At 47.0% G+C, this 14,293-nt stretch overlaps 1 protein-coding gene and 1 pseudogene across 1 annotated transcript in view; one reads left to right on the top strand and one right to left on the bottom strand.

Annotated features, from left to right (window-relative positions):
- ITGAD (integrin subunit alpha D) overlaps nucleotides 1-14,263 on the top strand; it is a 37,913-nt gene extending 23,650 nt beyond the window's left edge. The window contains 17 exon segments of the mRNA XM_027771672.1: nucleotides 160-374; nucleotides 471-628; nucleotides 1,956-2,110; nucleotides 2,363-2,494; nucleotides 3,790-3,863; nucleotides 4,095-4,236; nucleotides 6,825-6,941; nucleotides 7,054-7,133; nucleotides 7,230-7,313; nucleotides 11,236-11,311; nucleotides 11,471-11,528; nucleotides 11,531-11,568; nucleotides 11,662-11,739; nucleotides 11,938-12,051; nucleotides 12,192-12,293; nucleotides 12,538-12,648; nucleotides 13,094-14,263. Coding sequence (XP_027627473.1) covers nucleotides 160-374; nucleotides 471-628; nucleotides 1,956-2,110; nucleotides 2,363-2,494; nucleotides 3,790-3,863; nucleotides 4,095-4,236; nucleotides 6,825-6,941; nucleotides 7,054-7,133; nucleotides 7,230-7,313; nucleotides 11,236-11,311; nucleotides 11,471-11,528; nucleotides 11,531-11,568; nucleotides 11,662-11,739; nucleotides 11,938-12,051; nucleotides 12,192-12,293; nucleotides 12,538-12,648; nucleotides 13,094-13,210 — 1,851 coding nt within the window. The 3' untranslated portion in view covers nucleotides 13,211-14,263.
- On the bottom strand, nucleotides 6,171-6,509 carry LOC106734837 (cytochrome b-c1 complex subunit 7 pseudogene; annotated as a pseudogene).
- Nucleotides 14,264-14,293: the final 30 nt, after the last annotated feature.

Here is a 14,293-nt window from a genome sequence, read left to right as displayed (position 1 = left end):
GCCCTGCCCCCGTTCCTACGCTTTATTTCACCCTTAGCCAGCCCCTCACGGTGAATGGGACCACAGCGCTCTCTTCTCTCTGTCTGAGGGTCCCCCGAGTCCTGGCCCTGCTTGCTTTCAACTCCTACCCGCTCATCACGCCTTCACGACCTCTATTAGCATTTTCTCGACACTCGCCTTTCCAAGCCTCTCCCCAAGGCTTTCCAGTCACCTCCCCGTGACTCACTTTTCCCTCTCTGCCAGCGGGTCGCAGGCTCCCAGCTCTCCCCCAGGCTCCAGTATTTCGGGCAGTCGCTGAGCGGGGGTCAGGACCTCACCAAGGATGGCCTGGTGGACCTGGCCGTGGGGGCCCAGGGGCACGTGCTACTGCTCAGGTAACAACTCCCCTATGTCCCACCGCTGCCCGCCTCGTGTCCAAGTCACCAGGGCTTCCCCCACTGTGTTCTCACTCCCCTGCTTATACCCCTCAGAAGTCTGCCAGTACTGAAAGTGGGGGTGGCCCTGAGCTTCACCCCAGGAGAGCTGGCAAAGGCTGTGTACCAGTGCTGGGAAGAGACACCCACCGTCCGGGAGGCTGGGAACGCCACAGTCTGTCTCACTATCCACAAAAGCTCACTCGACCAGATAGGTGAGTCTCCCTGCTGAAGTCGCTCACCCCATCAGGGAGCCCCAGCGTCAGCCTCAGGACAGAATGGGCCCAGGAATCCCACTCTCACCGCGTATCTGCTCAGCTGTCCGGGTCAGAAACCTGGGTCCCTTCTCTCCCCTTGCTCCCACATCCTGGCCTGCAGGTTCCATCCCCAGGACAGCTCTGGAGTCTGCCCACCTCTCCCTTGCCCCAGCCACTGCGTCCCCCTCAACCATCCCTTCCTTTTCCACCTACTCCAAAGAAAGCATACCTCTGTTCCTGCACCCCTGCCTATTCTGCACAGAGGAGCCGGAGTCCTGAAGTGCAGATCTGGGCTGCTCACTCCCCTGCCTAACACCATGCTAGTCCCCACCCTGCGTTCATAAACCCAAAACCTTCCCTCTGATGTCCCCTCTGATTTGGCCCCTCCCTGCCTCTGTGGCTCAGTCAACCCACTGCCCAACTCCATAAATATGCCAGCCTCCCTCTTCGCGGTCCTAGCCACCGTGCCCACAGTCTGTCGTGTTATGTCCTCCCCACTCTGCCCCGGGCCCCTGCCCATCTTCCGGACCGCAGCCTAGACGCCAGGAGGGCCAACCACAGGGCTGCACTCCCCTCCGTATCACCGCAGGTCCGCCCTGGCAAGGACCCCACTGTGGTGTTACGGCTCAGGCATGTGGCGCCGGTCCTGGACTGTGAGCTCCAGGAGGGCAGGCCCACATCTATTTTTTCTTGTTTAAAAGAATCATGTACTAGGAAACCAGTGGATGGCATAATGGTTACATTGCTGGACTCCTACATGGCTGACCACAGTTCAAGTCCTGGACCTGGCAGTTTGAAACTCATGCCGTGCATATGAGTGTGTGTGCCCAAAATCCTGAAAGGAGAATGGAGGAGAAGGGATTGTAGCAGTGCCATCCCCCCAGGGGGTGATTTCTCACTTTGTGTCTGTCTCTCCAGCAAGCCCATGCACCCTATAGCAAAAATCTCTCAAAAAAAAAAAAAAAAAGGAAAATGAATATGAATCATTTAATGCTATTATTACTTTTAAAAATTTGATCAGAGAAAGAGAAAATGAGAAAGCAAGCCACCAAATCTGGGACTCGAACCGCAATCAGCCATGTGAGAGTCCAATGCCTTAACCACCATGCCACCTGCTGGCCCCATATTTATTTTCTTCTCCAGGTATGTCCCCAGAACCTAATATAACTCAGGGTTCACAAAAAGTGTTCAACACATATGTAATGTGTGAACAAATAAGTGAATGCAGACCGTTCCATTGATGGGTTCTCACTGCCTGGCCATAATCCACTCTCCCCCACTCTAGGTGACATCCAAAGCTCTGTCACCTATGACCTGGCATTGGATCCCGGCCGTCTGATTTCTCGTGCCATTTTTGATGAGACCAAGAACTGGACTTTGACTCGACAGCAAACCCTGGGGCTGGGACATCACTGTGAAACCATGAGGCTGCTTTTGCCAGTGAGGAACTTTGGGTTCTGGGCAGGGGAGAAGGAGCCAGCCCAAGGCTAGTCTCTAACCTCACTGCTCTCTGCAGAAAGAGGTGGGAAGGGTGAGGGAACTGTGGCTGGAAAGAGGAAAGTTGGGGTGAAGAATCTGGCTCCATAGCTGCGGTGCTGTTTGGACAGTGGGAAAGAGACCACAGTGGGACAGAGGCCCCAGTGCTGGAAAATACAGAAGATAGTGGGTTCTTGAATGGCCATTCTCCTTCAGGTCTGCGTGGAGGATATTGTGAGCCCCATCATCCTGCGTCTCAACTTCTCCCTGGTGGGAGAACCCATCCCCTCAACCCAGAACCTTCGCCCCGTGCTGGCTGTGGGCTCACAGGACTTCTTCACTGCTTCTGTGAGTCTTCAAGAGAAGTCCCAGGGAATCACTAGTTTTTGTGTCTTCATGTGCTTAAGAACCCCCCCCAAAAAAAAAGAAAAGAAAGACAAGGGACCAGCAGTTGGTGTAATGGCTATGTCGCTGGACTCTCGTGTAGTCAACCATGGTTTGAGTCCCGAACCTGGTGGCTTAAACTCATGCCGGGCGTGTGTGCATGCGTGCCCAAAATCCCGAGAGGAGAATGGAGGAGAAGGGATTGCAGCGTGGCCATCCCCCCAGAGGGTGATTTCTCACTTTCTGTCTCTGTCTCTCTCTGTCTTTCTGGTGAGCGCACGCGCCCTATAAAAAAAACCTCTCCAAAAATAAAAGAACCCATAGTAGTGGGACCAGCAGATGGCATTCTGGTTACGTCACTGGACTCCCACATGGCCAACCACAGTTCAAGTCCCAGACCACGGGCTTGAAACTCACACTGGGCACAGATGTGTGCATGCCCAAAATCGTAAGAGGAAAGTGGAGAAGAGATTGTGGTGTGGTCATTGCCCCTGGGGAGTGATTTCTCACTTTTTGTCTCTCTGTCTCTCCAGTGAGTACACGCACCCTATAGCGAAAAGAAAGAGAAAGAAAAAAGAAAAAGAAGAACCCACATTAGCTCTCAATTGCCCAAAACATCCCCCCAGCTACCAAGGGCCTGGCCAGCTTAGACTCCTACACATGCCCTAGCTGGTTACCCACTTCACCCCAACATAAACGTTCTGGTTCATGCTTGGCAGATCCTTCCTCGCATTCTCATCCTCACCTCTGTGCCTTTATGCTGTATCTCATTCCTCTTCTCTTCATCTCAAGGATCTTCTCTAGTCCTCAAAGCTCCAATTTCATCTCCCCATCTTTTGAAAACCCACACTCGGCACTTGCCACTTCTTTTCTGGGCCCCTACTCCACCATGGTGATACCACACCAAATATTACCTGACCCAACAGCAATCTGCATCTCTGTGTACGGCTCTCTTGGGGTTGTAGGTTTCTTGGCCACAAGTATCATGTTGAAGTACCTGTACTTTCCACCTTCCCCAATCCCCAGTCCAACCTAGAACCTGTCCTATTACTGGCACTTAATAATGTTTGTTAAATAACTGTTACAGCATGAGTTGGATTTGATTTGGTTAAACTTTATGCTCCTTCAAGTCAAGGGTGCCTAGACAAGTACTGAGTGCAGAGGCTCAGGAATACTCAGTATTGACGAGTGCTTCTCTTGAGGGGTTTGGAGAAGGCTTAAGACACAAAATGGGAAGAGAACATAATGTTTTGCTGCAGCTCCCCTTTGAGAAGAACTGCGGCCACGATCACCTCTGTGAAGCGGACCTGAGTGTTAACTTCAGCTTCTCAGGGTGAGCTCTATCTCCTTTCCTATTCCAAACGTCAGGCTTCTGAGTCTCCTATCCTCCTGGGATGAGAAGTACTTGTGCTCTTCCTTGACTTCCTTCCTAACAAAAATGATTTTTACTGGAATGTTAGCAGCCCATAGTTCACGAGTTCCCAAAATCCCACCCCTACCACTGACTCAATTTCAACCTTTTCCCAATGGAGTCACGCCCTCAGTCTGGTCCTTTCCCTTTCAGTCTCCAGACCTTGATGGTGGGGAACTCTCTGGAACTCAATGTGACAGTGACTGTGTGGAACGAGGGCGAAGATTCCTATGAGACGGCGATCACCTTCTACTACCCAGCAGGGCTGTCTTATCGACGGGTGTCCGGAACTCAGGTAAAAAACTCCTTTGGACTGTAGGTGGCAGGGGCCTCCTCCCACCTCCGCCTCTATAATCTCTAGGGTTAGAGTAGGTTCTTTTCTCATTCTTCTGTGATTACATACACACACATGGGAAAGTGCACAAAGCAAATGTACAGGTTTATGAATATTATTAACTACTTATGAAGTTAGCATCCAGATCGAGAAATAAAACACTACAGGAATCCTAGAAGCTCTTACTATATGTCTTTGCCCATCATGACCTCACTTTCTCCCCAGAGAGAATTACTATTCCTCTGATTTTTAGGGCCAATTCTAATAAACATATGTAGCTTTCTTCAAATCAATACTGCTCTACAGTTTCACACACACACACACACATATAAATATATATTTTTTTTTTTGAGAGAGAGATTTTTGCTATAGAGTGCATGAGCTTGCTGGAGAGAGACAAAAAAAACAAGAAATCACCCCCCTGGAGGGGAGGATGGCCACATTGCAATCCCTTCTCCATTCTCATCTTAGGATTTTGGGCGCACACACACACACACACACACACACACACACACACACCTGGTGTGATTTTCATACTGGATCTGGAATTCAAACTGTGGTTAGCCACATGGGAGTCCAGCACCTTAACCACTGTGCTACCTGCTGGCCCCATGGATTACCTGTACTTTCACTGCTTACTGTAGTAACTGTTCCTTACATATTCTGGTTACTAGTTCTATTCCAGTTTGTGGAGAGTGGTCAATCTGAGCAAACATAGTGACCTTTAGACACATGCAGAAACGTGGTTTGTGAGCTGTCATTTGTATGTCAATTAAAGCAATTTACATGTGAATACGCTAGCTATCTGAAACTGCAGAGAAATGTTGATTTTAAGAAAGTCACATATGAGGCTGGCAAGTGGCATGGTGGTTAAAGGCGCTGGACTCCCACATGGCCAACCACAGTTCAAGTCTTGGACCTGGTGGGAGGTCTCTGTCTCTTTCTGACCAAACTGAAAAATAATAATGATAATAATAATAAAGTTAAATAAAATAGTTCTTTTAAAAAATTCATGAAATTAAAATAAAAATGTATTTAAAAAAAAAGAAAGTCACATGTGTTTATCAGAATTGGCCCCAAAAGATCAGATAAAGTACATGCTGCCAATTGTCTTCCCATGTTCAGTGGATTAACATCTCAAAACATTTTGCATGCCATTTCCTCTTCCCCTACTTTCTCCCCTTTAAAAGAATAAACCTGAGACTGCTTCATGGTCGAGGCTATCACTATCAGAGAAGTCAGGCCCACCCGATTCCCTCACTTTTCTATACTTACATGTCTTCATGTGTTTATTTTTATGTTTATTTCTAATCCACAGCACCCCTCACTCAATGCAAAGCCAGTTGTTTTCAGATGTTAATCAGATAAAGATACAAAGACAACTAGCACCATGTAGTTTCTTTGATTTTTTAGGGCTAATTCTAATAAACATATGTAGCTTTTAATACTGCTCTACAGTTTCAGACAGCTAGCATATTCACATGTACATTGCTTTCATCACTGTACAAATGATAACTCACGAAACCACATTTCTACATGTGTCTAAAGGTCACCATGTTTGCTCAAATTGGCTGCTCTGCACACCAGTTAGATGTGTTCAAATATTTTTCCCACTCCTGTTGCTTGTCTTTTCAGTTTCCTTACAGTGCTTTTTAAATCATCAGAATGTCTTAATTTGATTGTGGCTAATTTTATAAATCTTTTCCTTTGTTCAGTGTTTCAGTGTATAAGTCTTGTTTAGAAAATGTTTCTCTTTTTTGTTTTGTTTTGTTTATAATAGACATTTATTTAAAGTAATACACCTGCAGACCAAATTATTTTTAAATTAAATTTTTCAGGTTCAACCCCAACTTCATAAAAATACTTTAAGGACCACCGCATCCACGATTGCAACCTAGTTACTTCTTTGCCCACCCTTCTCTCTCTTTTCTTTCCCGAATAACCTCTTTTAGATATGGTGCAAGGTAGAAATTATCCTTCTCGTATTTTGTCCATCACACTTTAGGCAAGATCTGCTGTCTCATGGTCAGGTCCAGTGCTCTCTTAATGAGAAAAGAGAGGTTATTATAAAGGTTCTCAGGAAGTCTTCTTATGGCTTCCTTCACATCTTCATTCTCATATATTATATCATCTCGCATTAACCCCAGTTTATTGAATTCTGCAGCATTGTAAGACCATTTTTGAATACCATCTAGCCACTGACCTAATGCTGAAACAGCTGGCCTGCTCACCATTTTGATCCCTAGGAAATGTTTCTTTACCCAAGGTTATAAAAATAGCCTCCATATTGTCTACTAAAAGTTTTATAGTTCTGATTTTTTATATTGGAGTCTTTAATCCCATTGGAATTTGTTTTAATGTACGGAGTGAGGTAGGGATCCAGTTTTTCTCCTTTTTATTTTTCTTTCTATTTTTTATATGAGCCAATTTTCCCAGCACCACTTACTGAAAAGTCTGTCCTCTCTACTGCTCTATAATGCCAATGTTGTCATATACCAAACCCATATATTCATGTGGGTAACTTTTTTGAACCTATTCTCCTCCCATAGAAGCAACCCCATCAGCACCCATTGCATCTGGTATGTGAGACAGTGCCCACTGAGAATGAGAGCCTGAGAAGCAGCCAGTGTAGCATCAACCACCCTATCTTCCGAGAGGGCACTAAGGTCAGTGCTTTCTCCCAAATACTCATCAGTGTACTCTCTTGTCCTGACTCATTCCTCTCCTTCACTCCCCAGTGACCTTTCCTAACCTAATGTTTTCTTTCTTCTTCCCCAGGGCACCTTCACAGTCACATTTGATGTGTCCTACAAGGCCACCCTGGGAAACAGGTTGCTTATGAGGGCCAATGCAAGCAGGTGAGCCCAGGCCAGCTACAGAGTGCCCTTCACTCTCCCATTTAGAGACTGCTCTCTTGGATTCCTTCCCAGCTGGTCTTCCTTCTCTTTTTCCAGTGAGAATAATAAGCCTGCAACCAGCAAGACTACCTTCCAGCTGGAGCTCCCAGTGAAATATGCAGTCTACACAGTGATAAGCAGGTACTTAATCCTTGGCCCTCCCCTTCAACCTTCCTCCAAGTCTGATACCTTTTTCTTCTGCCCCACCAGTTTGATGATGGCCATCAAAGCAATTACCTCCATTTCCTCACATGGGAAGGCTCACATAGGAAGGCTCACATGGGTGCCCAGTTGTATGTTTATACCGTAATATTGTATATTACTATTCTTGCTTCTCTGATGAATCAGCTTGATGGTGGAGCACGCACACATTGCCACCACTCTGCACAATTTCCTTTCCCTCCAGAATGTAGAATTAACATGAAGTCAATCCTATCCTTTGTGCTAAACATGAATAAGCCAAAACCAAACTACTAGATTGAGAGCAAGACTTTCTGAGAACTCTGAACTGGGGAGTTTGTGCCCAACAGGATATGGTCTATCACCACACACAGGAAAGGAAAGGTCAGGTTTCTACAAGTCAGTGGAGAGAAGAGGTGTGAGAATCTGTTGGGAAGGTCTCTAAGAGGACAAGGTCTGAGGGAGGCCATGAAAAGGGCAAATGTAGAGCTGCTGCACTGGGTTCTGAAGGTAGGTTGAGGGCAGGGGCTGGACAGGCTAGAAGCAATGCAAGCAACCCCATATACTAGGCTCACCATCAGAGGTTTAGGGGGCTGCTCGAAAGCATGTACTATTGCCATGTGACAGAGTTTGCTGCTGTGGCCAACATATAAATATTTAGAGGAACTAGGGAGGGGATCAAAAAGTGTCATTGCCCTTTCAAACCACATGTGTGAATTTCTCCTTCTATGTCCAGAAAAATATTTATAATAAGAGTTTATATTTACATTTGTCTTATGATATGTCAGATATTATTTTTGTCACTGATGGTTTTTATTTTATTGCATTGCATTGCTATAAGTACTTACCATGTATTTCATTCACATAATCCCCTAATAACTATTAGGTGGTCAGGAAAGTCATGAGGTATTTTTCTATGTTTTCCTATGCAGAAATGTATCATGACTTTCCTTATGACCCAATATATTGTTTTTCTCATTTTTACCAGCAAAGAACTCAGGAGGTTAAAAAAACTTGTTTGTCATTCTCCAGGTTAAATTAACTGGGTAAGTGATAGAAACGGAAATCAAACCCAGATAGTATGGCTCTAGAGCCTGTGTCCATGGCCATATACTATGTGCCCCTCTGAGGATTGGTGAAAGATGGGTGATTTGGGGCCAGCAAATGGCCTAGTGGTTACATTGCTGGACTCCCACGTGGACACCCATGGTTTGAGTCCCAAACCCGGTGGCTTGAAACACACTGCGCATGTGTGTGTCCATGCCCAACATCTCAAAAGGAAAATGGAGGAGAAGGGATTGCAGCATGGTGATCCCCCCCCGGGGGGGTAATTTCTCACTTTCCTCTCACCATCTCTGTCTTTCTCTCTCTCTAGCAAGTGCATGTGCCCTAAGGCAAAAAACTTAAAAAAAAAAAAAAAAGAAGTAAAACGTTAGAGATAAAATTCAATTCTCTGTGTACCTTCCATGACTTTCTCTACTTTCTTTGTCAAAGGCAATTGGTGTTCTCAATTTGATAGTTACCATTCCAATGAATGTATTTATATTGTTAATACTATGAAATATTCTTTTAACTGTTTCAGACTCTATGTAAAATATATAACTGTTAATACTCTTTCACAGCTTTGTTGGCATAGTGTGATGTTTTGGGAGTTTATCCCTGTGGACGCAACAGACTAGTTCTGATTTTTCACTCTCTGTCTCTCTTTCTGACGAGAGCACGTGCCCTATAGCAAAAACATTCCCAAAAAAAAGAAAGAAAAGAGGTTTAGAACCAGAAGATTTCAATATGAAAAGTCAAAGCATAGAGAGAAAAGGCCTGGGTAGCAGATAGAAGAAGGCTCACATACAAAGGGAAGCTTAAACTCTGTATGGAGGCCACGCCATGTGCTAGGCCCTGCTACAGCCCTCAGCACCCTCTGTGATAGGAAGGCACTAATTATGAGCATCTTCACTGCAGACAGAAACCTACAGGGCTCCAAAAAGCTTACCTAGCTTCCCTCAAATTTCTCAGGGAAGAAGTGGTGGGCCTCAAACTGATGAATGGATTGGAAAAGTGTGGCATATATACTCTATGGAATACTACTCAGCCATAAAAAATAACAAGACCCTGGCATTTGATAGAAAGTGGTCAGATATGGAGGATCTACTGCTGAGTGAAGTAAGCCAGGCTATGAAAAAAAGATACTGTATGTATCCACTCAATATATACCGACTATCTGCACTCTATGGTAGAGAGCAAATTATTGGAGGACATGAAAGCAGTGAAAGTACTTAATGAGAAGTACAGTGTGGAATGGGGGGCGAAGAGAAAAGGATAGAGAAAGATAGCAAGAGAACAATAGAGAGGCAGGACATTAGTGGGAAAGAGATATGGCTTATTACCTGTTGATGACATGTATAGTATTCTCAACTGGATTGGTCTGAGAAGTATTTCATGATGGGTAAAGTCTTTTGACAAGCAAAATGAGAATTAGTGATTGACTGTTTTAAAAAATAGTTAGAATAATAATAATAATGATGGGGGAAACATAGAAAAGATATTGAATGTTGAAGCGGGGAGATTAATGTCTCTGTATTGACTGACATGCATGGCATTCCCTTTTGAAAAAGCATTGTAATACACTGTAAAGTTATATGTAATCCAATGTATATAAAGAAGATTATGATGATAATAAAAAAAAAAGAAACAAAAATAAGAAGTGGTGGGCCTGAGATGTGAACCCAGGTGGTCTGGCACCACAGCTTAGGAGTCCTCAGTCAACAAGCTGAGGAAAAACTGGGTGGGTCCTTAGAGTTTTCTGTGTGGCTGGTCTGTGTGCAAGGTGCTGATGAAAAGTAAGGTCCCCCTGCTGGTGTGCTCGGTTCTACTGAGACCTAAGACATTCAGTTCAGAGAGGGCAGAGATTATGGCTTACCTGTTGAACCTCCTGGGCCAATCACACAGCCTGGCACATGGTAAATGGTCACTAACAGGAGCCATGGATGGATGGATTGATGGATGGATGGAAACCCATCTGCAGCCTACAACACTTATGTCTCCTCCATGGGCTTGTGCTCATGAACCCACTTCCTTCACATTTACTTACCTGCTGCAGAGTTGCCGTATCAGTTTCCTTCATTCCTACCATGGCAGGACTCATTCTATTTTTGCCCTGCGTGATCTCCTAGAATCCCCTTAGGCTTAGTTGTTCTAGCAGCAGCCTCTGCAAACTATCTGAGGCCAACCATGTGCTACTCGACAAAGCAGCATCAATGCCTTTATTCCCAAAAGAAAAATGTAAACGTTGTGAGAGATGATGTTTAAGTTGAGTCTTTGAGAATTTCCAGAAGTGGAGGAGGTAAGGACATTTCCAAGCAGAAGAAAGATCTTTTTTTTTTTTTTTGGAGAGGTTTTCGCTATAGGGCGTGTGCGCTCGCCAGATAGAGAGAGACATAGAGACAGAAAGTGAGAAATCACTCCCCAGGGGGGATGGTCACACCACAATCCCTTCTCCTCCATTCTCCTCTCGGGTTCTTGGGCACGCACGCACACGCGCCCAGCGTGAGTTTTAAGCCACCGGGTCCGGGACACGAACCGCAGTTGACTACGTGGGAGTCCAGCGACGTAGCCATTACGCTTACTGCTGTTTCCCAAGCAGAAGGAAAATCTTGAGCAACATGTTGAGGGTAAGGAAGAGCCAGGTGTATCAAGGGCTGAGTTCATAGATCTGGGAAACTGGGGCCAAGGCCACCAGGGAGAGGAAGTGAGGCTGCAGAAGGTGGGGACCCTCGCTACTTCCCTGCGCCATCTTCCAGGCCCGACAGAGTTCTCCACAGCAGGCTAGGGCACCACCGCGGAGGACCTCAGGGCTATTTCTCATCAATAGGCCTTCTTTTTCCAGGCAGGAAGAATCCACCAAGTTCCTCAACTTTTCAACATCTGATGAGGACGGGAAAGAGGCCGAGCACCGATATCGTGTGAGAGGCTAGAGACTAGCCATGTCTGCTCTTGCGCGGTGTGGATACGCTGGAAGTTGGTGGGGGAAGATGGACAGGAGCCTCGAGGTAGGGCCAGGAAAGAAGTGGGATTTGAGATGCTCCAGGACTACGATAATGTTCTGTCTCAATTTTCTACAGGTGAATAACCTGAGTCAGCGAGACCTGCCTGTCAGCATTAACCTCTGGGTTCCCATCCTTTGGCTGTGTGGGATGTGGCTGTGGTTGCCCCTTCACAGGTGCCTGGCTTTCTTTCCTCTCCCCCGGGTCTGATCCCACGCTCTCTTGCCTGGAAAATGTGGATCATTATGGCTATTTCTCTCTCCCACTAGAGCCTTCCCTGTGTATCAGAGAGGGAGCTGCCCCAGCATCCCGACTTCCTAACCCAGATCCAAAGGAGCACTGTGCTGGTGAGAAAAACCTTGAGCTTCGACTGTAGGGCCAGCTTGCATTGGGGGAGACAGGGGCATGAGCGGCTAGATTGTAGGGTTATAAATACAGCCTATACTTGCTCATTTATTCTCTAACCAAAATCTGATAGGCCTTACTTTCTCTTTTAGTTCCTCCCCAAGTGGAAATTCTCCTTAACATCTAACTTCTGTCCCCAGGACTGTTCGATCGCTGCCTGCCTGAGGCTCCGCTGTGACATCCCATCCTTTGGCGTCCAGGAGGAACTCGACTTCGTCCTGAAGGGCAACCTCAGCTTTGGCTGGGTCAGCCAGGTGTGCAGGCCCCACAGAGAGCCCTCCTCCAGACTCAGGCCGCCCCTGCTGGGTCTGAGCCAACCTCAAGCCAGGACATGTCTGGGTCTCTGAGCATCCCCCAGACCAATTCCTCGGCCCCCTTGCCCCGTCTTTTGCAGACACTGCAGAAGAAGGTGTCACTGGTGAGTGTGGCTGAAATCACGTTCGACAGATCCGTGTACGCCCAGCTTCCCGGACAGGAGGCATTTCTGAGAGCCCAGGTGTGACTGCGTGGTAGGCAGGGGCCGGGCTGGTACAGGCTTCTGAGCTAAACCTGTGAGGCTGGGTAGGGGTCTGCCCGCCTAGAGGGAAGAGGGTGACGGCTGTCCCTACGCGCATGGGTGCTTCTGCCCCCCTCGCCCCTTGGAGCAGGGCCTGGGGAAGGCGGGGAGGGAGTTAGAGGTTGGGGAACCTGGGAGGAGCCTGGGCAGCAAGAGACCTGGTTCTTTCTGTTCCTCAAATCAGACGGAGACAGTGCTGGAAGAATATGAGGTGCACAACCCCATCCCCCTCATCGTGGGCAGCTCAGTGGGAGGTCTGCTGCTGCTGGCTCTCATCACAGCCACGCTGTACAAGGCAAGTGTTTTCATCCAGCTTGCCACACCACAAGTATCCCAGCCAAGCCCTCCAAAGATGGGAGAGAACCCAGACTATGGAAACAGGCAGGCCTGGGCACACCTCGGGGCTCCCTCGTTTACTCACTGTTTCATGTTAGGAAAGTTGCTCAACCTGTCTGAGCCTGTTTCTCCTCTAATTTAATAATGCTCACACCACGGAGTGGCTGAGGTGAGAGAGAAATGAGACCAGGGTACAGGCCCAGACTGGCCTGACCACAGCGTCGATGCTGCTCTGCTAGGATGCAGTGGGCACCCAGCAGGTTCTCAGCCCGACTCTTGTTAGACCAATGATCCAGCACACCCGAGTTAGCTCAGTCCCTTCTCATCTTCTCTCTCAGCCTCTTTCTACTCCTGCCTTCTTCCCTGCTCTCTTACTCAGCTGTTCTGATTCCCTTTCCCCATAGCTTGGCTTTTTCAGACGTCAGTACAAAGAAATGCTGGATGACAAGCCTGAAGACCACGCGGTACTCAGTGGGAAGGGTGTCAGCTGTGAAGCCCCAGATTCGCCTTCCTGCGAGTAATCGCCTCTCCTGTTTACCTGGCCTCTCGTGGGCTGGTCTTATAACTGTGCCTGAGCGTCGACTTCATGTGAACAGCTTCTGCATAGATGTGGACTGGCCCGAACAATCCCTGCGGCATGAAACCACCTTCCCGAGTTGTACCCGTTTTTATATTTTTACATATTTGTCAAGCTTCTTCCCTGATGACCTACTTTTTACAGAAGATGGCAGGATGCCAGCATACTTTTTCATAGGGATAAGAACTGTCACATGAAATGAGGATGTTGATAACACATTTTCCTTGTATGGAAATGCTCTAACCCAGCGATCTGAGCGCTGTTCTAGGAATAACTGGGGGAGCTTATTCATGGGTGTAAGAAATGTTCTTCCTTTCTCCGACGACTAGGACCTGAGGTCATCTCATCTTGAAGGTACTGTGTTATCAGGTGTGTGTGTGTGTGTGTGTGTGTGTGTGGTCACGCGCTGCAGGCTCCTCAGTAATGGCAAGTGGACAGACTGTCCTAGAAAGTGAATGCAATGTCCAGAGCTCATTGAACCAATGACCCCTTAAATACAGTCCCCAAAGCCCAGAGAGCCAGGCTTTCCAGAACACAGCATTGGATTTTCAGAATGAATACAAAAGACTCATTAAAGTGGGTCATGACCAGAATATTCCAAATCCAGAAATCCAGAGTTAGGTCATGAGACCTCGCACATAAGACCATGGATCCCCTGTTTCAAATCTGGGTTATCTGCAGATAGCTGGGACTCACAGATGTCTTTAGCTCAGGTGAGAGGTGGCACTTCAGGGTTTGCAGCCCTAGATCTCTGACGGGCTACCAGAATCTAGATTAAATTAAATTAAATTAAATTAAATCTAGTCATGCAATCCCTGAGAATCGCAAACTCTTCTTTTGAACATTGCGGGAAGCCAGCATTATGTCCTGCTCCCAGAGGTGCTGTGAGGATTCAATGTATGTGAAAGCCCTTTAGAGCCTGGGGCCCTAACTGTAAGTAACAGAGACGCAGGGGTACTCGCCTACCTGTTCCAGACGACGACGTTCCTTCCCAAGCCTCCTGCTTCCACTTGGGAAAAGCACGTGG

The sequence above is a fragment of the Tupaia chinensis genome, unplaced genomic scaffold (assembly GCF_000334495.1).
Source record: "Tupaia chinensis unplaced genomic scaffold, TupChi_1.0 Scaffold000231_1, whole genome shotgun sequence".
Lineage (NCBI taxonomy): Eukaryota > Metazoa > Chordata > Mammalia > Scandentia > Tupaiidae > Tupaia > Tupaia belangeri.
The sequence above is the reverse complement of the archived record's forward strand: the minus strand, read 5'-3'. Positions and strand labels throughout refer to the sequence as shown.